The 24,931-nt window shown below is 50.9% G+C and overlaps 2 protein-coding genes across 7 annotated transcripts in view; both read left to right on the top strand.

The window, feature by feature from the left end:
• The first annotated feature begins 439 nt into the window (after positions 1-439).
• LOC310885359 (uncharacterized protein C11orf52 homolog) lies at positions 440-7,911 on the top strand. The gene is made up of 4 exons (XM_083808641.1): positions 440-1,446; positions 5,107-5,147; positions 5,931-5,977; positions 6,309-7,911. Exons 1-4 carry the CDS (start codon positions 1,415-1,417, stop codon positions 6,543-6,545), a joined length of 357 nt encoding a protein of 118 aa, XP_083664767.1. The 5' UTR covers positions 440-1,414; the 3' UTR covers positions 6,546-7,911.
• Positions 7,912-8,053: 142 nt separating this feature from the next.
• The window catches only part of DIXDC1 (DIX domain containing 1), a 40,978-nt gene continuing 24,100 nt past the window's right edge, over positions 8,054-24,931 (top strand). Inside the window, exons 1-3 of one of the 6 annotated variants that reach the window (XM_083808555.1) lie at positions 8,054-8,428; positions 9,983-10,098; positions 24,295-24,424. In XM_083808555.1, the coding sequence (XP_083664681.1) occupies positions 10,042-10,098; positions 24,295-24,424 (187 nt within the window). In that variant the 5' untranslated portion in view covers positions 8,054-8,428; positions 9,983-10,041. Of the gene's footprint in view, positions 8,429-8,984; positions 9,321-9,982; positions 10,099-10,147; positions 10,677-12,699; positions 13,097-24,294; positions 24,425-24,931 lie in introns of those variants that run through there. The other 5 variants (XM_083808554.1, XR_014574717.1, XM_083808556.1 and 2 more) reach the window with 5 other exon arrangements.

Raw genomic sequence — 24,931 nt, 5'->3', positions numbered from 1 at the left:
CGCTACGCTGCCCTCTTCCCCCTCTGGCTTTTATTAGCCCTGCCTTTGCTCTCCACCAAGTTCATTCTCCTTCGCTGGCCGCTCGCAGGCTCGTCCTGTGCCAATTGCACAGCTCGCTACCCAGACGACGTCTCCGGGCGCACGAAGACGGCTGCCCCGGGCGGCGCGGGGCTGGCACTGCCTGGTGGCGGCCGGGGGCTGCTCCCCACCCCTGCGCACGCCGGAGCCCGGTGGGTTTGCTGGGCGCTGGAGGCCAGGGCTGCCTCCCAGCCCCGCAGACAGGGGCTGCGGAGGGAATGCAGAACGGCAGCCAAGTGCTCTCCAGCCCTGCCAATGTTTTCGATGCCTTTCTGTTTCGCCGGTGGAGCTCAAACCAGCAGCTCCAGCGCTTGTGTCAGGGGCTGCTGGGAACAGGCTCGCAGCCTTTTTATTTTCTTTCTCCACAAAGCAACAAAGCCCAAGTTATCCCAGAAATCAAAACAGGCACGGGCTCACTAAATCAACAGGGTCTGTGGCAAACCCAGAGACACGCAGTCTGCACTTTCCCAGGGGGACGCAGGCTCCTGAGACCACCCGGCCTTTGCAGGAGCCCGAGGACAGGGTCCTGTTGGGACAGGACCGAATCCCGACTCGGCCAGACCCTCAATCCTCCCTGGGGTGCTGGGGGTGCTGGGTGACCCCAGAGCATTTCAGTGCCAGAGCCGGGCTGTGCAGCTCACCCAGGACTCATCCGAGAGCAGCAGCGCCCCGTGGTCCGTGCACAGCAGAACCCTTCTCCTCCTGCCGCTCCTGGACAGCCCCAGGCTTTGCCCTGCGCTCGGGCACCCGACAAACGGTGCCGTGAGCCTGGCCGAGGGCAGGGGCACAGCCCGAGCGGGGGGCTAGGGCTGGCTCCCCGGCCAGAAGGGTGAATTAAAGCTCAGCCACCTGTGAGGCCAGCGCAGAGCCGCCAAACCTTGCCTGTGGAGCTCACGGGCTCTGCCCCAGGGTGCCACCAACACGGCGCCTTCAGCATTTAGCATCAGCTCAACGACCAGCTCCTGGGGGCACGGCCCGGGGGCGCAGGCCGGAGGGATCTCCCCGGGGGTACAGAGGATGGGTGAAAGGCACGGGGGTGAGCCCGGGGGCTGCGCTGCACACCCTTAACGCCGCGAGCTGGGCTTCTTACGCACTCACAAGCCCGAAGCTTCCCCTCGGACAGCTTTGTAAGGCCGGGGAACGGGCAGGATCCGGCCCGGGACCGCAGCCGGGAGCCCGGAGCCCCCCGGTAGATGGCACGCACGGCCCCGGCGCGGCGCTGGCGAGAAACCCGAGCCGGGCAGACACTCCCCGGGAGCTGCCGGGGGCCGGGAAGCAGGAAACACGGGCTGTGCCCGGCCACAAGCCGCTCCTGCCGCGCGGAGGAGGCAGCGACATGGGCAACCGCTGCAGCCGCGGCCGCCCGCGGTGAGTGGAGGAGGCGGCGGGCAGGGGGTGGGCATCTCCCCCCATACCGCCACCCCGACAAGTTTTTGGTGTTTTTTTTTTGGGGGGGGGGGGGGTTCCTCAGCCCGGCTTCCCCCTGCTCGGGGCTGAGAAGAGCCGAGGGACCAGCAATGGGATCCCCCCCAAAAGCAAACCAAGCGCCGGGAGGGGCGCCCTGAGGGCCGCGCACCCGTCGGGGACCCCCTGTCCGCCGCCGTCCCCGCTTGGGGAGCCCTGGCAGCTCCCCCTGGGGCTGTGGGTCCGTGTCCCCGGGGGGACACAGCCCTTTAATTCCCACCCCCCCCTCCCGGCCCACTCCTGCTTGATGAAACAGGGCGGAGGGGGGAGCGCCCTGCACCGGGGGGGTGCGAGGGGGGAGCGGCGGCTGGCGGCCGAAGCCCGGAGCACATTCCCTGCCTCCAGCGCCGGCTTCGCTGAAGTGTCCGAAAATCGCCGGCGCTTTTTAAATAATTAAAAGCGGCACAGCATCACCTAGCGGCTGCGGCAGAGGAAGGGGGGGGTCAGGGAGTTTGGGATTCGGGGCTCCAAGCGCAGGCGGGAGGCCGGTGGGTGACGTCTCGCCCACCAAAAGCCCCTCTTCCTCCATCCTCTGCCCCTGTGCCCGGGGGAAATGAGGCACCCGGGGCATCTGCTGGGGCACGGCTGGGGACGGTGAGAGCCGCGGGCGCGCGTCGTGGGGCGCTGCCGGGTCCAAGCGGTGCCAGGCCCTGTGCAAACACCGCTGCTCCCGAAGGAGGCACAGACCCGGATCTGGAGGTCACTCGCCCAGGCAGGGCCGAGCAGGAGAGAGGCTTTGTGCTCCGGCTGGGGAGCAGCGATGGCTCCTGCCGGCTCCTCTGGGGCAACGTCAAGTTCTGCTGTCCCAAGGGACCAGGGCTGCTGTGTCCTGCGTGATTTTATTCCCAGGGGCTGCGTGGAAAGCAAGAAGAAGAAACACCATGGTGTTTCTGCTGGCGGCAGCAGGGGACAGGGCTCTGGCCAAAGAGCCTTTTGCCCCCAGCACCCCTGTGGGACTTGGGTGCTACCACCTGCCTTAGGGGCTGTGTGGGGCCCTAAAAAAGCAGAGCTCTCTCCCCAGGAGCAGCTGTCCCTGCCCTGCACGGGGAAACGCCTGGGGGAAGGTGAATGGGGATGTGCTGTTGGTAACACGGGCTGTGGGACACCTACAGAGGACCGCGACCAAGCACAGCGAAGCCCCTCTGCAGCAGCTTGCGTGATTCATGGCTGCACCTTGGTGACAGAGGGGAAAAAAATGCCACTTAATTTTAGTTCAGGTGTTTCCAGGCGTCAGAACCGCTTGTATTTTCGGATATTTGCTCAGCACCACAGCTGCGTCAGCAAAGAGCTGGGCTTCCTAAAGAAAGCTGAGACTGACAAAAGGGCTCAGGGGAGGCAGGCACCCGCCTGCTGGATGGAAGATCCTTGTCATGATCACTGCCAAAGTGTGGGCCTTAAGGGGGGGCAAACGGCAAGAGACCGAGGAGGTTCCTGAAATCTTCAGACAAAAGCCATTACAGCAAACTTCTTCGCAGAGGAAAGCTGCTGATGGAGGAAAGCGTGCCCACGGGTCCGGGTACCTGTGCAGTACAGCCCTGGGGAGGATTCTTACTTCACCCAGTGTGCGTGGGCAGCAAAGGATGTCGAGGTTTGGGAACCACAGTGAAACAGGCTTGTGTAGGGCAGAGATCAGGATGCTGCTGACACGGGGAAAGGAGAAGCAGTGTATCGCTGCGCGCTGTCATGCAGAATACAGTCTAGCAGGCTGTGAGTTAGTTACAACACGTCTGACCTGGTTTTGAGAAGAGGAGGGGAGAGGTTTGCCCTGCTCTCGTTTCCCTTGCCACATCCTTTCTAATTACCGCAGATCTGAGGCAAGGAGATGCCATCTCCTGCCGGGCTGCGATTAGCCTGCAGACAGCCTCAGCGTACCTCCAGCCTACACGCTGCCTGCTAAGGCCTCTCTGCAAAGAAAGACAACCCAAACAAGACAGAGCGGCTTGGAAAGCTGGTTCAGGAACTCACCTCCCAGGAAAGAGGCTAGGGACCCTGCCAATTTTACTTGAAATGGCGTTATTTTAATTACAGTGCACAACCTGCCTGAATGCTGTGAGGAAGCCAAGGCTCGAGCACACAAGCCTTGCTAGGGAGGGCCCTGGAGACCCTGCGAGCTCACAGGGACAGTGGAGGGGGGGGGAGCCGCAAGTAAGAACCCCCCCAGGACAAAGCTGCCTTGCTGGCAGCCCCCAGATTTTGTCTGCCAGGGACTGGAGGGCTGGCAGGACACAGCAGAGGGACGAAAGGCAGCATTGGATCCTTTTGTACGGGCACGGCCCCCCTGCCCCCCCCAGGGCTGCCTTTGACTTCCCAGCTCCAGCAGGCCTGGTTAATCATTGCCGGCTGTTTCGGAGGTTTCCAGGTTCTTGGCCATTATTTTCCTTTTCTCCTTTTGCCATTAGAGCACCAAAGCTGGTACCACACGCGCCCAGCCCTGCTCGGCCACCTCCCCAGAATGCCTCTAAAAGCAGGCAGGGGCAGAGCTCTGCCTCAGGGGCTGCTTTGTGGCAGACGTGTCTGGTGAATGCGCACCCCGTGGGACACACGGCGCTCCTTGGTACCAGCTGGGAGCTCTCCAGCCCCATTCAGAGCACCGCCTGCCCGTTTTCAGCTGTGCTGCAGCCCACGGGGGGCTGGCACCTGCTCTCCTCCAGACATGCGAGTGTGCTGCAAGGATAACGTTCGCTTTGTGCTGCAGGGATAACATTTGCTTGGTGCATCTGGCACGGAATGTGACACGTCTCTGCTCGGCCAGGCGGACGGGCTGCCCGGCCAGCGCCAGCCCATGGGAGCTCGGCTCCCGGCTCTGTTGTTGCAGCAGGAACGAATTTGGCTCCCGTCCGCACCGTGGCTTGGGCCGTAGCTGTGTTTGGCTTGTCGCTCTCTGGTCACACAGGTACAGACAAGATTAGGGTTTGGCTTGGCTTGTATAGAGAGCGCAGCTTGTTTGGTTTGGTAGTGTTTTAGGTGGAAAACTGCGAACAGGAAAAACACAGTCTGAAACATTAAAATCAGCACGTGGGCTGTGCAGCTGTTCCTTGGGCACGGGGGCCAAAGCACAGGGCACGGGGCTATCAGAGCATCTGGCCCTAAGAGAAATGTTTCGTGCTAGCCGAGATCACGCTCAGCACCCCACATCTTTGGTCACGGAGCTGTGGAAACGCAGTTGCAAAACCACAGTGGAATCTGTTCCCACTCACACTGATGCATGTGCATAGGGGACAACCAGACAGGGCAGGATGGCAAGGAGCCTTGTGGGTGTCTGTAGGGCAAGGCAGATCAGCCACAAAAGAAGGAAATGCAGCCCCACGTCTCTCCCTTGGACCTTCTCCCTGCAAAAGCCACTCAGGTTCAGAGGGTGCCTCATTCCACCAGCGAGGCTGGAGCCCACGGAGCTGCTCAGGGGGTCCTGGCAGCCCCAGACACCCCGGGGTGGTTGCAGCAGGCTGGGATCTCAGACCTTCCCCACGGCGCTGATGCGGTACCCTGGGGCGGTACATTTGGGTTTGCATGTTATGAGAGCAGAGGCTGGGGCTTCTCCGGGCTGACATCTCTCTCTGATTTCAGGAACTGTCTTTCGCTTTTTAAAAGGAAGAAGGAAAAGCAAGGTAAGGATTTGTGAAGATGCTCTACAGCACAAGAACAGGGGGTGTAAATCAGCCCCTGGTTAGCTGGCGTTCATCAGCGCTGGCTGTGAGTGGATCCCTGAGGCTGAGACCCTCTCCCAAACTCTTCTGTACCTAACCTTTCCGAAGAGAAGAGGCAAGAGGCAAAATTTCATTAAAACTTACAGCGAGAGGGGTATGATATGCCATGGAGCTCGGCAAGGGGGAGGGAAGGGGCTTCAGCAGTATCTTTAAAATACCGGAGTCTCACATCGAAAAGCGTGTGAGTGCTCTCGAGTGGCAGCAAAGCAGAAGCTGCATCAAACACCCCTAAGAGCCGCAAACATCCGTCTGACATCAGTGCCCCAGGATAAAGGGGGGTCCTACGTAGCCCAGTCGTGTCCTGTGGCCTTTGGACCATGCTGGGCAAAATATGTTTGCAGGCAGCAGAGGAAATAACAAAGTTAAAACTGGATCTGACTTCTCCAAGGGCCTGACAAGGAAGCTCTCTGTGCTGTGTGCGTCCTCCTAGGTTCTGCCAAGAACATTGCGGTCCACAGCATGTTGTCATCCCAGGAAACCTTATTTTTTCCAAAGAAACAAGCCCAGGCTTTCTTCTCGGAGGCCGGCCTCAAAGACAGCGTTAGGGCTGAGGATGTCAGATGGGGTGGAAATTTGATTTGCGTCCAGTGGAGAGAGCCCATGTGCCAGATGCTGCATTTCTGAATTCAGAGATGGAACAATAAACAGTTGTGTTAACCTGATCCGCTGGTGTTTCTTTTTCAGGAACTAATGTGAGACATGAGAGCCAACAGCACCAGCCTGGCAGGAAGGTAAACAGCTTCCCAGAGTTGTTTTGCTGACGGGATACCGACAGGACGGAGCTGACCATCACCTCCCGGCCTTGAGGGGTCAGGGAGATGTGGGGCAGTTATCCACAGCTGTGAAATGCCTCGTCTCATGTAGGCTGTGGGAATGATGTGGGAACAATTTTTTCCCCTAGAAGTGCAGTGGAAGCAGTAGGATGAAACCTGTCTCTCTGAGCAGGAGGTGTCAGAGGGCTGGGGGTGCTGGGGGCAGCGTGCAGGCGTCTCTGCCTGGCCCGGGGAAGGCAGGTGTAGCAGTAGCCCAGAGCTGACCATCTGGAGCTTTTTCTCCCCAAAGGCTCCAACATACGAAAATGTCCCGGAGTCTCCTGTCTACGCCACTGTGAGTAAACCCAAGAACATGAAGCAGGACGACAGCATTCATTACGCAGACATCCAGGTGTTCACCAAGGTCCGGGAGCGCTCTGCGGAGGAGGTGAAGAACTTACAGATGCAGAATGCCACAGAGTATGCCACCCTCAACTTCCCCCGGCCCAGGCTGAAATATGACAGTAAGAACGGGACCCTGGTTTAAAAAGCTTGGTGCCCCTCTCCTCGTTCAGCAGCAAAAGGATTTCACAGACTTAGAGATGCTGTAGACTCGAGCTAACCTCATGGACACGTCGAGTCTGCCTGCGAAGCAGAGAGGCTGTGTCTTCCACCTGCGTGTGCCTTCAGAGGACAGAGGCGTATTTATTCTCACACGAGGAACAGTTACCTGTCTGGTTCTGCTGGCAAAAAAAGCCACCTCTTCCCCTTGGAAAATCTGCGTTGCCTCTGAAGCTGGCAACCCATCTCCTCTCAGCCCTGCGAGAAGGCAGAGCTGCTGCTCGGCTGGTGATGGTTAAAACCACAGCCCGGAGCTGCCGGGAGGATGCTCCAAGTGCGGCTCTGCCGGTGGATTTGGGAACACGGCAGAGAGGAGTCCATACTGGGACAAGGGAGATGTTGCCATGGGATTTTATGCTGATGTTAAGAAAATTCTGCACTGTGCAGAATGACATGGGGATGATATTGGGAGGAAATTGTATGGAAGTTTTAAGAGTACCTGCTGCAATGTTTTCCTCCAACACCAGCCACTGTACACTGCAATCATGCACTATGTGCATCCCTTTTCTCAAAAAGCAGTGTTTTACAGCCATGCACAGCACACTGAGACCAAGGCCAGAAATGCAGAATTAACGGAAGGGTACAGAACAATTTCACTGAAGGGCGGTACTGACAGGCATCCTTACCCCAAGGTGCACAGAAGTGAGCACTGAGCTCTTGGCTCAGACTGGCAATGAAAGAAGGCAAATTTGCAGGTTATCTGCAAGGCAGCCATTTAAAAACCACTGCCTATATTTAGGGCAGTTATCCGATCCTTAGAGTACAGTAGCTGTTTGCATGCCTGAGACACTAGGAATGAATCCTGGCCAACTTTAGAGAGGGCTTTGGACTTTTTCTCCACGTTTTCTTATTTTGTATTGTCAGCCTTAAGTTATAAAACCCTGTAACGCAGAGCACATACCACGTGGTGTTTTCTGCTAAAGCTCCCAAATACACATTTGAGAATTTATTGGTTTAAAATAATGTCTGCAGTACAGCAGCCGTCCAAAAGGCTTCTGCCACTGCACTGAAATTGACAGTGGCACCATTGGCAGTTGCAGAGTGCTCCCAAGCAGTGTCCTCAGGCCCTAAATCAATGGTTGGCACGTTCTGTTCCTCACTAATGGTCTGCATAGCCAAATGCAGGTCGTGGAACAACCTGTTTATTGCCAGTGTTGAAAAATGGACTTCATTGTACACTTTATAAACATGCATCATTTTGCATATTATGGCTTAGCTAAATGTAAGAAAAACATGAAGGAGTTCCTGCTCGTTACAAAAAAAATAAAGCTGGTACGGGTAGCGTGTACTAATTTGGAAGTGTTTAAGGACCAATCCTACAATTTTTCCGCTCTTTTTGCTTGCACTACCCAGTGGACCTCAGCAGGGCTATTATAAGGCCAGAGTAAGGTTTGCAGAAGGCCCTTTTTTAATAATGGAGACAGTTTTACTGCCTGAATGTTTTTTTTGCCCCTGCTATTGAGCTGACCTCTGCAGGGGCTATTGTAAGGCCTGCAGCAGAAGACCCTTCACTTACAATGGGTGCAGTATTATGCTGTTTAAGCAGTGTCTCTTCTGAGTGCCAAGGACAAAAACCTGTAGGGAGGAGGACTGAATGGGCGGGGGTTTAGCTTCGGGGGGCACAGGACTGCCCGAGCGCTCGGTCCTGCTTAGCCCAGCCATCGGAGGGGCTCCCAGGACACAGCCCCGGGCCCGGCTGGTGCTGAGCAGCAGCTGGGGACCTCCTCGCGCTGAGCTGCTGGCACCAGAACTGGAAAGGCACACTGGCTTCACTGGTCCAAGCCCTCCGCAACGTAGGAAGAAATATATGTATGTATTTTTAATACACGTTATTAAATATAGACTATAATTCACCAGAGGGGAGGTTTTCTAGAAGGTGCTGTCTCCAACAGGTCATTTTTAAAGACGATTTGACTGAAACTGCCTGCTACTGCAGTGTCAAGCAGAGTGAAGGACCCTTTTTGTGGTACTGGAGCTTTCCAGTACCAGTACTGTGGTACTGACTTGTACCAGTGCGGCGCTGGGAAAAGCAGGGCCTTGAACCTCTAAAATGTGAAAATCACGAATTTTGGAGGAAGGATTTTTCTAAAAGCCGTGGTTTTGCACTGAATATTAACAGATTGCAGGGGCCTGCCCAGTGTTACCCAAGGTTGCCTGTGTAGGGGTTAAACGTATCAAGTGTTCCTCGAACATTAAAGACTTGATTTTCGGCTAATTCGCACTTTATCCCCGCGCTGGGCCACGGCAGGGCGCTGCGGGGGCTGACAGGGGGCCTCGCCCCCATGGAAACGGCCTCGCCTTCGGGGGCCGAGCCCTCGGCCCGGCCCGCCCCGTTCCCGGCCCCGTTCCCGTCCCCATGGCAGCGGCGACGCGCGGGGGCCGGGCCCGCAGCCGGCCGGCCGCAGGCAGGGCCTCGGCTCCCGGTTCTCGGTGCCACCCCCGCCCCGGCGTTCCTCAGCCCCCGGGACCCTCCGTTCCCCGCAGCCCGGTGCCCCCGGGCCTGCCCCGCTCCTGCTCCAGCCCCCCCCCTCGGTTCTCCATCCTCGCTCCGGGCCCCCCTCGTCTCTCGCTGCCAGCACGGCGGACCCCAAAAGCCTCAGCCCGCAGCAGGGGCAGCAGCGGGCCTCGGCTCCGCCAGCCTTCGTACCCCTGACCTGCGGCCCTGGACACGCCAGAGACAGCAGCAGCCATCGACCTACAGGTTACACGCCCTTAAACCATCTTTAAATATCGCATTTCCCACTGCCGTTCCATTTCTTTCCCCGCAAGGGGTATTCCCAAGGAGTCCCACCATTTTCTATTCTATTAGCTCATCCAAATGCCCCCACCCTTCCTTTCACAAGATATTTCTCCAGAATCCTGAAAGAAGACAAAGCAAAAAAAAATACAGATTACCCCCAAATTCCCAAATATGAATGTCAATTTGTTGAATTGTTTCCTAAAGTTACTTATGAGTGTTTGCTGTCTGGGTCATTTAACACCAAATCAAATAATACCCTGACTATTTGACACCAAGGACCAGTACAGCTTTGTGTGGCATATTTTAACTTCTGCTGAATTTGATTCCCCTTGCACAAATGCGGAAGATAATTAGACCCTACGTGCACTATGAGCCAATGTAATCAGGAATCTTTTCTACATACGTTTCATAGGAATTCTGCCCGCTTTACATGTGGAACAAAATATAAAAATGTATAACTTTCCCTAAGATAGTAGCCCTTAAATATATATATTTTTTTCAGGCAATGATAAAAGGGGGCAACTTTCCTCCTTTCTGTTGGTTATATTCAGGCATTGCAAGCCTGTTTTCCCTCTAAGAAAATTCTTTCCTTTGTTTTTAATATGTTTGCTTCTTCCCCTCAGGCTTCAAGGGGGAAGGAGTGCTGGTGCGTTCCTCGTGGCGCTGAGCTGTGGCACCCAGCATGGGAACGCTAGTGGATGCGGTGCCCCGTCACACGTCGCAGCCTGCTGCATCTTCCGTGAGTCCCCTGGAGTGTTTTTTGTGTCTGAGCATTGTTTGGGATGCTTAAGGGGAGGCTGGGAGGGAGCACTCAGTGGCACGAAGGCATTAGTTGTTTTAGGCAGATTCCTGCAGTCGTGGCTGCACGAGCTTTGTCTACAATCACCCTCACTCTTATTTCCCCAACTAAATTATTATTAGCAAGAGCTCAGCTGTGGCTGTTGATTTCTCTCTTCTTCTCAAGTGCTGATAAGGTAAATAATCGGTGAACGTTGATAAAGTGCTTTAAAATCCTTGCATGGAGGGCTTGAAGGAAGGCTCAGGTGCTTGTACTGGTGTTGTGCTGCCACACGACGGCTGCCACCTCACAGCAACAGGAAATGGAGCAGGAACTGGGCTGTGTCGTGCACCTTGCCCAGGATTCAGCAGGGGGAAAGCCCAGAGGTTGTGCTGAAACCAGCCAGGAGAGGGCAGCGCCACCAACCAAACTGCCAGCCGCCGCGTTTGGTTTGAAGGTCACTCGCAGCAGGACGAGCAGGCGCCGAGATCCTTCTCGTTTCACTGCCCCCCTTTGCCTTCACCTTGGAATTATTTTCCGTGAGTGTTAAAAATCACTCTTGAAAGGAAGAACTATGAAGCATTAGTTTTTCTTCTTGCAAATACGACATTCAAAGGCATCCTTTGTGATGCTATACAACTTGTAGAAGGAATTATATTTTTCTTCCAGAAGCTTGAAATTTAAGAGTGAAACACAAAGAGGGGAGAACTGGGGTTTAATTTTTAAAAGGTACTTTCAGCACACACAGACATCCAAGATGCATTTATGTTACCACAATGAAGAGAAAAATGGCCCAGCACTCTCTACCACTCAGCCTAGCCATTAGAAATGGCCTAGTTTCTATTCTCTGAGGTCCATGATCAATTAACTCTTTTTCTCAATCTGTCAGCTTACGATGATTTAAGCAATATATTTTACAAATTAAATTGTATTTATACTTTGTACTTTTATGCTGTTTGAACAGATTATCTCTTTATTCTTATTTTTAATCCTGCAAATTTGGGTCATGTCTCCAGTATAAAGTCTGTGCCTCCCTATGGCTTATCTCCCCTTCAAAGGACGAGTGTAAATATCTAGAGCTTGTAGGGATTGTGAGCATACAACATTTAATCTGCTATTAAATTCACAAAACAAATTCTAAAAACAATCAGAGAACACCTGACAGCCATCTGCCACCTCCTCTGTGCTTCCTAAGTACATGTGATTTCACTTTAGTACATCTGCAGCTTATTTATTTTTTGTTCCAGAAATCACAGGGGTAGAGGGAAGGGATGACCTCAGCATTCCTACCTGTAAACTTCTGTGAATGTGTATTTACAATGAAGCATTGAAAAGACAGATAATATATTTTTTTCTTTGAGATTATTAGATACGAATATCGTAAAGCTCACAGAAAAGGCTCTGAATGTTTTGTTGTGTTTTTCAAATGAGGTCACTTCCTTTTTGATAGGGAAACCACTCATTCAGTTTTTCTATGAAATTTTACTGAAATGGCAAAGGCCCAACCTACTTGTTTGCATTGTACAAAATAGGGATAGATATTTCCTGTCATCTAATTAATCGCATTTTGAGTAATTTTGAGTCTCAAATGCAAACTGGATTGAGGTACTAACCACCAGCATCGCCACCTTTCAAGATTTTTTGCAAAGCCTCATCATAATTTACCGTTTTGCTTAATAGCTGTGATATTACAGTCAATGAAAAAAATCTCAGTCCCCACTGGATTATGAAAAGTAAGTAGGAAAGGCAAACAAGAATAAATAATTTAAAATTCAGCCTATGAGTGGGGTCTGACTCCTTTTTGAATGACTTGTGTTGGTTAGAAGGAAATTAGCTGCTGCTTGTCTTTCTGTATTTTACCTGCATCTCTCCGTATCTGACAGAAAACATTGGCGTGGTATAATTATGCAATTGCTTTTTCCTCTGGAACCTTCAATACTCAGGCAGGAAAACATGTTTTTTTTTAAATGTGTCTCTCGCTTAGAAATGCTTGGCCATGGTATTTTGAAACCTGAAGGCTCTGCCTGAATAGTGCTGAGCAGGACATGCTGTGTTGCTCTTGGGGGCTGGCAGAAGGTGGTTGCATCCATTCCGAGAGGTTTTCTGTGTATTTTCAGGGGATTTCTTGCAAGATGAGATGAAGTTTGAGAGATTGCCTAGAGATATCCGATCCTTTCTTTCTGGAATGAATGCGGTTATTGTTGATTTAGAGACTTTGCTGGGGATCGTATTTAATTCTAATTTGGAAGTTTTCTGTCTTATTTCTTCTCCGGACTCCATTGCCACAGCAGCTAGGGTAGAGCCCGGTGCTGTGAAAACGTTGCTAGCTGTCTTGTGGCCTGGTTTGCAGCTTCCTGCCTCTGCTGGGTTGCTGAAAACACCGCTGTTTCTTTGGGGCTGCAGACCGATTGCCGACAGCTAAATCTGGCAGCTCGTACAGCCTTTCCCCTTGCTTTTCTAGCTGAGCAAGACATCTGCTATTTGCTGACTCTCTCCCTGCCCCCACGCCGGACAGGGCTCGCAGTGTTTGCTGGGTTCGAAAAATCTCTTTTTACGCAGCAGGTTTCGCGTGAGCACGGCTGCTTGGAAATAGGTTTCAGATGTTTCCCCAACTCAGCGCAGGGCCTGCATCGTGTAAGCCGAAGCGTTTCTATAGGAACTGTGTGACATCTCTCCCGCTGCTCCCCAGCAGCTCTCTCGCGAGCATGCCCAGTGCAAGCCCCGACTTTGGCTCAACTCTCCGTGTGCAGTAACGGGCTGCACATATGGGACTGTGAATGCGGTTCCCGATGAGCTCCAACTCTTTGTCTTTGGGAGGAGGAGGAAGAGGTCGTGCCCGGAGCCCGAGGATCTGCCCCGTGTCCTCTGAGACCCTCGCCCGTCGGCGGGCTCGTGGAGAATGCTCGCCTGCTTGGCCAGGGGGAATTTGCTGGATATTCTGCAGGAGGGCTTCACGGAGGTAAATGCATGTCCCAGGTCTCGTGCAGACCTTCCCGGGGTAAGGCAGCGTGCTTTTGTGCAGCATCTCTTAAGGGCTGCTACGTCTCCCAGCGTTTTGTGGAGCGGAAAAGGAGAAAAATGAGCAAGATTTCGGGGCTGGGGAGGGGGCAGAGCTGTTTACTAACAGGAGGGAATAGGGGGCAGCTCAGCCGGGGGTCTGCAAAGCAGCAATAGTTTTGAAGAGTTTGTGGCTGGTTTACAGCTGGTGGTTTTAGCTTGGCGTTTTTATTTTCTTTGCAGAGCTTTTGCTTTTGTACCAGAAAATAATATAAATTGCAGCGAGTTATGGAGCATGGTTTATTTTACGTAACTGATTCCTTTCTTGAGTATCTGAAGTCTCTATGTCTGTGGACTCTTAAAAAGCCTGTAAATCTCCTAAGTGGGCACGCAGTTCTTGGGAGAGGCTGACAAAGAGCAGGATGTTTTTGGTTTTTTTTCCATCCTCTTCTGTAGGTTGTATTACTGGGGGACTGAAATTCGTCTTGGTCAAGAAAATACCATTTTTAAAGTGTTCTTTATTTGATTATTCTAGTGTCAGGGAGACAGATAAATCACAAGGAGTGAGAACTACCAAGAAATTCAAGAGATGGGAATCCTGTGACTACACGGGGAGGGCAGATTGCTGTCGGCTTCCTTCTTTAGGGTGCACAAGCAGTTAGTCCACAGAGAGTCCAACCAAACTCAGTGCTAAATGCCAGGTCTGCATTCATCATGCAGACCATGCTGGAGCACGACTGCCTGTCTGTAAACTGGGGAGGATCGAACATTGTGGGGGCTTGTGCTGAAACCCAACAGTGAGTGCTGTTTCCTCTCTTACCTGGTGCCAGGGATGGTCTCTTGGTGCGTTTTATTCTTTCCTAGAGTACATATCCTGTTTTGTTTCTGTGCTTAGTGGTTCCTCATCCTTCCAAGGCCCAGACCCCACCTCACTGTTCTGCCCCCATGCTCCGTTCTCTGCAGAAACTGCACATCCCTCCTGGGCTTAACACCGCCAGCCAGCAAGGGGAAAACAGACCGGGCGTGAAACTTGAGCTCCACGCCAGCCACAGGTCTCTGATTGCGCTGCCTGACCGTGTAAATACTCCATCCCCTCCTCCACAGAGTGTCTCAGTCTCGTTTTTAGCTAGCAAAGGTGTTATTTTAGCTCAAGTTGTTAAGCCTTACACTTCCTGTTCTCAAGGGCAGCAGATCCTTCCCTGGCCTAAGCTAATAGTAACCTGTATATTAATAATGGGAGTAAAGTACAATTTTACACACAATGCTAGCCCAGCTCAGACTGGTTTTACCCATAGGCCGCCCAGCTGTGGAAAAAAGTCCCTCTCCTACCATAAAAACCATATAAACTGACATTTACTCTCATGTCCAGACTTAATTTCACACAGCGAGGTATTGCAGGAATTGCCTCGCTAACTCGGTGCCTGTTCTTTTGATAGAACACCCTTTCTGGCCGGGGGGCTCTTTGGGTGGCCAGCTACCTTGAAATAAAAGGACGTATTTTCCAAATCTGTGCATAAGAGATGAACATACACGAGCGAGTAAGTAACTAGCAAGCTCATACATGTTTGTGCAGAGCTCAGCCCTGAACACGCTTAGGACCTAGAGGCTTAGTATAGTGCCAGTTTCTCCAGGGATATTGATTGCTTGTCTCTGTCTTGCACGTTCAGTCAATAATCCATGCCTGGAAAGTTCCCCAACAGCCAGGATGCGACAGGCAAGTTTCTGATTTCTTTGCACTCTTCCCTCTCCATCCATCCTGCTGGTTAGGAGCCTGATTATCACACGAGCAGGGAAGGAGAATGCAGCATAGCTGTCCCTTCTGCAGTTAATGCCTGTTCTGCTTCACAGGTCACTTGTTAGGCTGATGCTTTCTCCGTGATGAACATAGTCACAGATTGCTAACGGGCCCCTGTAAAGTGCAAGTTCAGGGCAGTGTATTTCCTTCCCTTTCAGAGTCCTTGTGCCAAAAACAGGTTGCAGAGAGTGTCATCTGCAGACGTCTAAAGAGAGATGAGTTCTGTTTAATATTGAAATGCAATGAACTCCCCTGAGGCGTCACACAGCTCCTGTCCCCCTCTCATTAACAGACTATCCTGCCTCAGAGGTGTTTCCCTGCTGTTTATAGAGACTTAACATTGCTCTGAGACAGCTAAATAATTCAATCCCACAGCTGGATGGTGTCATGGGAATGTATGGCTGCTAAAAGCTGCAGTTTATAATGAAAGGAAACCCCAGGAGGCAGGGTCTCCTCAGTGGTCACCGTGTCATTGCGGCCTCAGCTTGCTCTTGCTCATTGAGGAGACGCAGTTTGTTTGAGATACCTGCTCGCACTCCTGGCAGTTCATTAAGACAGATGGGGCACACAGAAACGTGTCAGAAACGGGCCTGACAGCTCCGAGATGTTAATGTGGCTGTATTTTAACAATTACCTGCCTTCTCTTTTTGAAGCTGGAAGGTCATTTCCTCTGGCGGATTTAGTCTGAAGCTGCTTGTGTGCCAGGAGTCGTTTGAAACGGGCATCTGTTCCCCCAGACTGCGCTGAGCACCAGGCCTGGGTCTGGCTCCCCAGAGGGTGAGATGGCAGTGAATTTTCGAGAGCCCAAGCAAGAGGTGATTTTGAACTCAGGGTTTCCCACCAGCAGCCAAGTGAAGTACAAGGTTGGCTCTGTCTACGTGGGAAATACCTGCGCGTCTTGCTCCAGGAGGACCGCTAGTCGCCAGCAGTACGAGCGCAGGAAGCGGTGCGGTGCGAGCAGGGCTCTGTGCTCGCTCCCAGGTAGGCTGCACAGGGCCTGGCCGCTCGCTAAGCGGTGGGTTTGCAGCTGAGCAGCCCCTGCAGCGGGTATTTCCTGCACTTCCTCCACATGCAGCCTCTCTCCTCGCTGTTCAGTTTACTTGAGGTGATTAGATAATGTCCTGCCTGTGAGACCGGAATCCTTGCTGTGAGAAGTGACCTGGGCTTTGCTGTGCTTTTCTGGTTGAAGTAATCTTCTGGCACTGTAGACTTGCTGCTGTCTTGTTCTGGCAGCCGTTCTGTTCTCCGTGGTGTAACATGCATGATCTCTGTTAAAAATGTCTCTGCTGCTGGGATCTTAGCAGTAGAAACTTGCACTCACCATCTCCTTGCAATGAGTGCTATTTTTAGCTAATAGGATTCACTCTGAAGAGAGCTGTTTGGACTCCTGTCTCACTCGTCCAGGTTGTCTGCAACAGGACTACCAACAGGGGAAAGATTTTTATCACCATTAGGGCTTGAGCAGTTAGGGTTCGGTCCCTGCCTGAGGTTCACTGTGTGTCTAAGCAGGGTTGTGCTTTGGGTGTGCAGCAGTGGCTGTCCTCTGGCAGGGTGTATTACTGCGCATTTGCACGGTAACAGTCAAAGATTTATTGTTATCACTGTAGATCGTAGCATTTTACGGGGAACATAAAACTGAGTACAGCTGCTTTATAGAGCTGCTCTGGAAATGGAGACACACAGGAGAAGTGGGCTGCCGAATTCACACCGAGTCGTCGGCAGAGTGAGGAACGGAGTCGGTGTCCCGAAGGTGCCTTAAGTGCCCTTTATCCTGGACCAGGCATCCTCACTGTGTGCCTCTTCCCCTTCTCTCCACATGAAAGGTTTCTGCCTGCAAAGAGCATCGCTCAGTCACGCTGCGTGCCCCGTCTCTTCACAAAGCTCCTTTCCCCTGTCTGTACGGGGTTGGTGACTGCACACAGCTAAATAAGGAACAATGCTCCTTTTTTTTTCCTGAAGAATCAGGGGATGTCTCAGTGCAGCTTGTTTTGACAAACCTTAGACTTTATTTGGGTGTAGTGGAACCATTTGATAATTCAGGGTGAATCATGTGCTCCGTGGTACTGGCAGTTTACAGTGAAGGATCTCATGTGGCTCAGCTCTTTGCACGTCTGCCTGATTGGAAACACCGCTTAAACAGAAAATGGCCTCAAAACACCATATTGGGGAAAATAGAGAGGCACTAAAACATCCTGCAAAAGTGCCAGAAATGGTCCCTAAAGCGGCAACTTGGCTTTGAATGGCAGTGCCATGTTGAGGTGTGGGTGGCTGGTTGTTGATTAAGAGGAATGCATCCTAGACAGATTCAATTTACAAGGCTTCCCACCCGGTAGACGTCTGGAGTAGCTGCTGCCTGCAGTGCTGGTGAATTTGTTTAAATGAACAGATACCATCTTCAGGTTTCTGAACAGAAAAAGAGTGCTCGGAATGGCCACTGCGGGTGTGGACGGTACAGTGAGTAATCCCAGGATTTTTATAAACAGGAGATTGGAGTTAAAGGACGTAAAAAACAGATTAGTTACAAGGAGAATGCTTGTGTGTGATGTTATGGAAGTGACAGGCAAAATTACTGCTTGAAGAAATCGCACTCAGATGCCACTCACAAAAATACCCCCTAGCTGGCGGATGGGTCACCCAAGTGAGATCACCGCGTGACGGCAAGAACACGGCTTGGCAAAAGATCAATGGAAGGAAAAGGTTGCTTACATTACAAGGGAAAATGGAGTCATCAGGCGTTTGTTCTGCACAAATTAAATAACTCTTTGGTTCTACAGAGATAAAAAGCTGTCAGACGTGCATTTCTCGCCGCTTGCCTGCCTAGGCTCAGTTTCCTGGGAGGAGACTCAAGGTGAGTTATTACTACCAGGTGCAACCAACTACGGAGCGTAACTGTCCTTCAGAGGTGAGCGGTGCTGCTGGCACCGGGAGCTCTTTAAAGAGATCTTCCATTTGCATCTACTAAGCTGTTTCCAAATGGATTCTAAAATGCAACATTAGCTGAATAAAATACCAGTATATATAGGCACTCGTAAGAATTACTTCATCCTGTACTGAAAATTATGTTTCTGAAGTGGAGCACGACAGCTGTGTGGCTGTGCAGTAAGAAAGACAGATCAAAACAGTATAAAGAATTAGGGTGTTAGAATGGAAATGGGCCTGGCTGTCTAACACCCAAGCTCTTCTTGTTAATGGGTAAAGGACAAGGAAAGGTCTGGAAAACTTCGCAGTCAAAAAATAATGTGTCCTGATGGATATCTGGGCTCTCTGGAAATTCTTGCTGTTGTTGGCACTTGGGCAACTCATGAAATACAGCTTCAGCTCAAAACTTCGCCGTTCACAGACCGTCAGTACTTGAGCTGGCATCTGAAAGCCTGCCAGTGAGCTTCTCTCCTAATAGCCCAGTCACTTATTCCCCTCCCAGGGTCAACAAGTGGTAGTTCAGTCAAGATGCCAAAGGCAGCTGTCATTTCAACCCAGCCGTACCGCCAGGCTTTGAGCAAAAACTCCTGCTTTCCTCCCTCTGGAGACGAAGACAGTGTTTTCTCAGTTCTGACATTCCGAATGAAGGGCAGAAGCAGTTCCTGTGCAAGATCAGTGTTCAGAGAGTGGGATTTAAAACTCCTTATATTTGTTCCAAACACGTAGGATGCCAGGAATATCTCTAAAGCATTTCTAAAGATGTGGCCAGAGGCTTCTATTTGCAGGCACTTGCTTTCTGAAGTGTTGAGCCCAACCTGAACAGCTGATGAATGGCAGTCAGAGGCACTGGTTTCAAAAATGTTGACTGGGCAAAGAGATCAGAGAGCAGAAGACTGGTCTTTGTGTTCTTGAGTCTGGCTCGAGAAACAGATGGCTGGTGCTTGAGGAAAATTCACTGACTTCACTGAACCAAAGAAATGGTTTTTGTTAAAACGAGGAAAATCCGACGGAGCGTGCCTAGAACATACCGGGGATTAAGGGCTTCGTTGGGCTGCTCCTCCCAAACGTTTGTGCTGCTGAGTGTTTGAAAATGACCTTTGAAGTTTTATAGGAAGCGTGCTGGCTAGAATTTCAGCAAGACTTCAGCATAATCTTTCTTTCTGGATCTCAGCAAATCTGTGAACAGCCCTTGTCCAGATGTTAGGATGTTGGAAACGTCCATGCCTTCACTCAGATGTGGGTGAAGGGTTAAGGAGCTCCTGGTCTTTTGCAGCTCACAAGCTGTCCTGTCTCCTGCTGTGCACCAGCCTGCATGGGTGCCTCTTTTTCCAAACTGTGTTGCCGTACTGAGGCGTCTTCTGTGCTCGAGACAGACTGTTCATAGAAGATTTGGAAAATGTGCATAGGGCCAAAAGTTATTTTGAAACATATTACATCTCCTGCTTTAAAGTGAGAGTTTTATGAAAGAGGAGTCCCGTTGGTACACACGGTCATTCTGGCATTACCCTGTCCATAACTGGGTGTGTTTCACCATTGGATTCATCATCTCAATACATTAAACAGCCTGAATCAAGCAGCAATTTTGAGGGGAAAAAAAAAAAATCTTCTGCTGGCTTTCAGAGCAGAGAGAAACATCGTTTTCTTTGCTTGTAAGTTTTTATTATCTGCTTCTACAAAGGCCTTCTCGAACCAAAGCTAAAAAAATCTTAAACTTGAGGGGCACTGGATGGCAAATTACAGGCCTCAATTAATTAAGATAATGTCAGAAAGCTTAGGAATTATACAAGGCCTTAAAATCACATCCTGATGTAATTAGGCCACCCCTTGAGCTCTGTTGTTGCAGACTTTTGGTTCAGCGCCCTAAACAGACAGGACACTAAATGCCTTTCATGCTGGGACCAACCTCATAGCACGGGGTCTGTTACTGACCTCGTCAGAGTTGGTGTTTGGGCAGCGTCCACAGGGCATAAAGGAAGAGCAGAGTAAAGGTTAAGAGAAACTTGATTCTTCCAGGCAGAGTCCCTAAATCCAACAATAAGGATTGATTCAGATTCATCAACTGTGTGCAGAAAAGGCGGCGTGTCTATTCTAGAAGCAGAGTGTCTTGGGGGTCTTCTCTAACGTGATAGCAAGGGTATCAGGCCCTCTGAAGGCATCTGCCCACTAAAGAATCATTTTGCCCAGGAAGAAGATTTGGACAACTTAAAAATGTGCAATCCCCTCATCTCAGAGGAGTTCATATTAATGAATTAACCTTATCCAGGGTCGTGTAGATGGCACTGAGAGCAAACGACAGAGCAGCATACCACGGCATCACGATCTACCTATATTTCATGGCAGGCAGACCGGGCTCATTTGTGGTTGAGGGGAGAGAAACCTGAGCCCCAAACAGCAGGTGCTGAATCCCACCGGTTAAATGAGAATAGCAAGGACACTTAGAGCTGCCAGGAGGTTTGCCATGGAGCTGCTGCTTTTCTTCCACCTGTGGACCGCATTGCTTAATGACACTTCACTGTAGCTATCAGCCAGGGCTCGCAGCTTGTTTGAAGAAGGGCTGACGCTGGAAGGGCATTTTCCTCCTGAAGGCAGCATTGTCGCTGGCTGTCGATAGAAAGCACGGAGATGTCTGCTCCTGACCTCAGCAGCTCCTTTCCCATAAGCACAGTAGGGCTGAGGCACTTCTTCAGGGTAGGGGCTGGGTAAGTGATCTGAAGTGGAATCCTGCTCTGAGAAGTGTTTGCTGAAAGGCACTACAGCACTAACCTGTAATTTGCTAGCAGAAGTACCTGCGAGTTGTTCCGTTCCTTACAACTGGGGGCGACCTCTAGTACCTTGCTTTAAAATCTCTCCTGCCCTAAGAATTCCCCTAGGGCTTGCAGCGGCTCAGATGCGAGCAGTGATCTGCCTGGGAGCTGAAGCAAAGCGGGCTCCGAGTTCCTTCAGGTAAGGAGTTGGTGAGGTGAGGAGCTGCTCTTCCAGCTGCATGGTACAGGCAAACCTGGCCTTTTTTTGGAGCACAAAGCTGTGTTAATATAAATAGGATTAAGCTTAACTCTGCCATAATCCTAATAACCTCTGCTCTGTATAGTAAATCTTAGACTAGGCTGATACGTTTTTCCTCTGAAAAGCCTGTTTTTGAAAGAAATATTGCTGTAGGGCCAGAGCTTAGTGTCTGCTCCGTTAAGTCCTGGATTTAGTTGAACAGAAGCTTAGTCCAAAATGCAGGGGAGTAGCAGAAAACTCCCGAGAGGTCAGTGGCTGAGGGAAGAATTATTCAGGGAAAGGTAAGGGACGAGCTAGGCAGAAAAATCATTTCCTCTCTGATTGCTTTTGGATGTAGCTGTCAGCCAGGCCTGAATATAACCTAGCAAGGGGAAGTTCTAGGGGTTGTTAAATCCTGTGCAGCGTGGAGCTTTGTAGGAAGCTGCATTCCACAGTCACAGCATCCCAGGAGTTGGTGTAATAGATCTGCAGGGCCTTTTCCCTCAACTAGAAAGGTAAAAGCTGAAGAGGAGCAGCGATAAGAACGTGAGCACCTGTTGGAGCAAGGCACCTGAGCAGCTCTGGGGGACTGGGTCCAGCCACAAAGGCTCACTCTGCATCCTTCACCTGGCCTGGGGCGTGCTCTGCTTGTCCTGCCTCTGGGATGAGCACCTCTTGCTGTTAATTACTCAGCACGCACAAAATATAACGGCCTGCTCTGTTGTCAGGAAGCAGTGTGAAAGCCTGGGTGGAGGAGCGGGGACCACAGTCTTGGAAAAAGAAAGGAGGAACGCTTTGAGGTGCGTTGTCCGCCTCCTTCTTCATTCCCAGCCTCGTTTCTCTTCCCCCTGGGAGTCCACGACTGAGGAGCCCAGACCCGTGTGAGGCTGGATGGGGCACGTGTCGCTTGAGCTGCAGCGCCTGCAGCAGCGAGGAGCGGTGGAGCATCTGCTTTGGGCGTGAGCGTCTGTGTGGGCAGCTGATGAGCGCAGCCTGGGGGGCATTTTGGGGAGGTGGAAGAGGCTGCGTAGGGCTGCTGTTCTCTTGGCACAACAGATCGTAGCAAATCTTGCTTTTCCTTATTATGTGCTGGAAGATAGCTGGAATACTTTCCAGAGTTGCTTTGCAGCAACCTAAGACTCTTGGTAAAGTCGTTAGCTTTTCTAGTTTTTGGACAGAAAATCAGGAAATGCTGCTCAGGCCAACTGTCTGAACTTACGCAGGAAAATCTTATGCGTTAGTGGAAAAAACAATTTACACCGCTAACAAAATGTAAGTCTACAGTATTATAGCAGCTACTGGTGTGAAATTCTCTCCTTTGTGACCGTGACATCCATATTCCATTGCCTCAAAATCCCCTTTTTAACAAGCGTTGTTTAAAGTGTAAATGCACTGGGCGTTAGGAGTGATTTTTTTTTTCCTTCTAATAATAACAATGTCATTCTTATGCTTTTAAGAAACGGAGACTGAAAGATTGCCAGAATGATTTTTTTTTTTTATGAGTATGCGAAGAATGCTGAGAGAAGATAAAAAGAAAGCCAACTGCTTAGTGAGTGAGGTTTTTTTCCCTTTGAGTGAAAAAGGAGGTGTCTGAATGGAAGAACCACATAGACTCTTACATAAAACTGCAAGCTTTCTGTAGGCTGGAAGGGCCTGTGCCCTTGTGGAATTACTACAGGATAACAGCCTAGTTCAGAACATTGTAAAATAATTTGATACATGACAGCAGGATGGTAAACAGTTGTGAGGGATTACTTCCCTAAATTACATAGACATCAGATGCAATTTTCATGCAACCTTATTTAATACATCGTTCTTATTGAATCTAGATGTTTTTGTAACGATGCTGTGTTACTGTAAGCAAACCCACCTTTTTTTTCTAGTGGCATTTCCTTGAATAAATTAAAGCTTTATTGAATATGTGTAATTGAAGGCTTGTGGTCTCTGGCTCTGGAATCAGGCCGTTGTGAGGCTGGATCTCAGTGCCCCCACCATCAGTTAAAATGTGGTTGCGAGAAGCAGAGATGCTTCTTGCAGTTCGGCAGGAGTTACCAGTGCAGTTCTGGAAATCAGTGCAGCATCGTGAGCTTGTGCGGGAGAGAGAAGCCACGACTTGTTGCTTCTTTGCAGTCCCCAGTTGCATTAAGCAGCAAATAAAAAAAAAAGGGGGGCAGGCAAAACTGACATGCATTGTTACCGTTACAGGCAAAGGAGAGCGCGCAGACCCCATCCATGTGACAGGCCAAGTCTGCTCCAGCAAGCTCTGCCACTTCTGCTTTTTTTTTTTTCCCCTTTTTTTCCAAAAGCCATCAGGCAGGCCCCCAAGCTCGTGTCCTGTGTCCTGCTTTGCAGCTCCGCTGAGTAAGCAGGACTGACTGAACGTCGGTCCAGGCGTCTTTCTGAACCAACAGACCGAACCGTGGCGCGGTTAACGTTGGATTTCCCATGTCAGGATAATTAGGAGTGAAGCTGTGATCAGACTGTGACTTTGATGGGCCGTAAAAGCATAAACTCTGACATTGCTGAGATAATATGGAATGAGGTCTTAAAACCTGCTGCATGGGCAGAATAATGGGAAGCTTAGTGAAACAGGAGGTAATCCCATAAATGGATCAGTTTGTTTACCTTCCTTGTGCCACACCAGCCCTGCCCAAAGGGATTTCAGTGTCACCAGGGCTCCTGCTGGCCATGGGAGTGCTAGGGGGTGGGGTGGAAAGGAAGAAATTGTGAATCTGCTCTATTTCTGTTCAGTTGCATGTGCCAGACGGGTCCTCACACTGACCAGCATCCTGAATTTCTTCCCCTTGTGGCAGCACTCACAGCTCTGTGAGGCTACGACCTGCTGCAAGGACGATGCTCTTTGCTGTCAGGTCCTGCAGGTGCTGAGACAAGTCATCTCCAGGGGTACAGGGCCCTGCGCAGAAATGGAGATCGGTCCATTAGAAACGCCCATGCAGCTCCGAGGCAATGGAGGAAGGGGGCTGTACAACAGGGTGACCCTTCCCTGCTGCATGGGTTTCTTCAAATGAGCCATGCTGGGTGTGCAGAGGAGGCAGACTCTCTTCCAGGAAATCTGTCCCAGTTGTTTCCTGTGATAGATGGCAGTTTAATGGGAAGTAGCACAGGTTTTCTTGCTTCTGCGTTGTGGGTTTTCTACTTTCTAGATATCTGGAGGGGGAAAAAAAATACAGGGGGTAGGACACTAAATGCTGTGAGCGACCCTGTTCTGGCACTGTCATGCTGCCTGCCTGCGCATCCTGTCTTGGCACGGAGCAAGCTGCACCACAGTGTGCAGTGATGTCAAGTCCGTGCTCAGCAGGCTTCAGGGATGAGACCATCCCTTTGTTTTCAAAGGCAAAAGACAGTGAGATCTGTGAAGAGAGAGAGAGAAAAGTAAGAGCTGTGCAACTGCCCCCTGAAAAGGCAATGATGTGCAAACATTTTGTTTTGTTTTCCATTTTCAGCAACAGCTACAGGCATATGTGGCCTGGGTGAATTCCCAGCTGAAGAAGAAGCCAACAATAAAGCCAGTCCAGGACTTGAGACAAGATCTCAGAGATGGAGTCATCCTTGCCTCGCTTATTGAGATTGTAGGTCAGTAATGCCATATGGCACTGTTTTTCATCTTGCAGTTTTAGATCTCGTGTAAAAGGCTGGCCTTGGCTCCGACATCTGTCAGGCAGACTGGCGGACGTTAATGAGCGTCAGAGCTTGGGGGAGGGCTCACGTTAAAACAATCATAAAGCAAATCATAAAGGCAATTCTATTAGGTCCATATGTGTTAGCAGTCAGTTACAACGCAGCCAAATCGCAGACCTTTTGAACTGTGTATGTGGTCTCTAAGGTAACCTGTGACAGAGACGCCAGAACTGATCAGGGACCATGTTAACTCACACAAGGCTGGAACGGAGTCATGAAAGGATTTGCCATGTCGAGGAATGGTGTTAGTGCATGGCATTTTTGGAAGAGTGAGCTGCTTGCTGAGATGCTGGTATTTATAAGAGAGAGCAGAAGCAGCTCTGGGGGATAATGCTGTCTGTCTCAGCAAAAGAGTCTACTATTTCCACACAGAAGCTCACAGTGACTCAGGAGTAATCGCAG

This window comes from Anser anser (assembly GCF_964211835.1).
Source record: "Anser anser genome assembly, chromosome: 22".
NCBI lineage: Eukaryota > Metazoa > Chordata > Aves > Anseriformes > Anatidae > Anser > Anser anser.
This window is presented reverse-complemented; position numbering and strand designations above follow the sequence as displayed.

Coding starts and splice junctions, on each gene's coding strand:
- LOC310885359 (XM_083808641.1), top strand. CDS start 1,415: ATGGGCAACCGCTGCAGCCGCGGCCGCCCGCG. Junction 1,447..5,106: donor TGCAGCCGCGGCCGCCCGCG/GTGAGTGGAGGA, acceptor CTCTGATTTCAG/GAACTGTCTTTCGCTTTTTA. Junction 5,148..5,930: donor AAGGAAGAAGGAAAAGCAAG/GTAAGGATTTGT, acceptor TTTCTTTTTCAG/GAACTAATGTGAGACATGAG.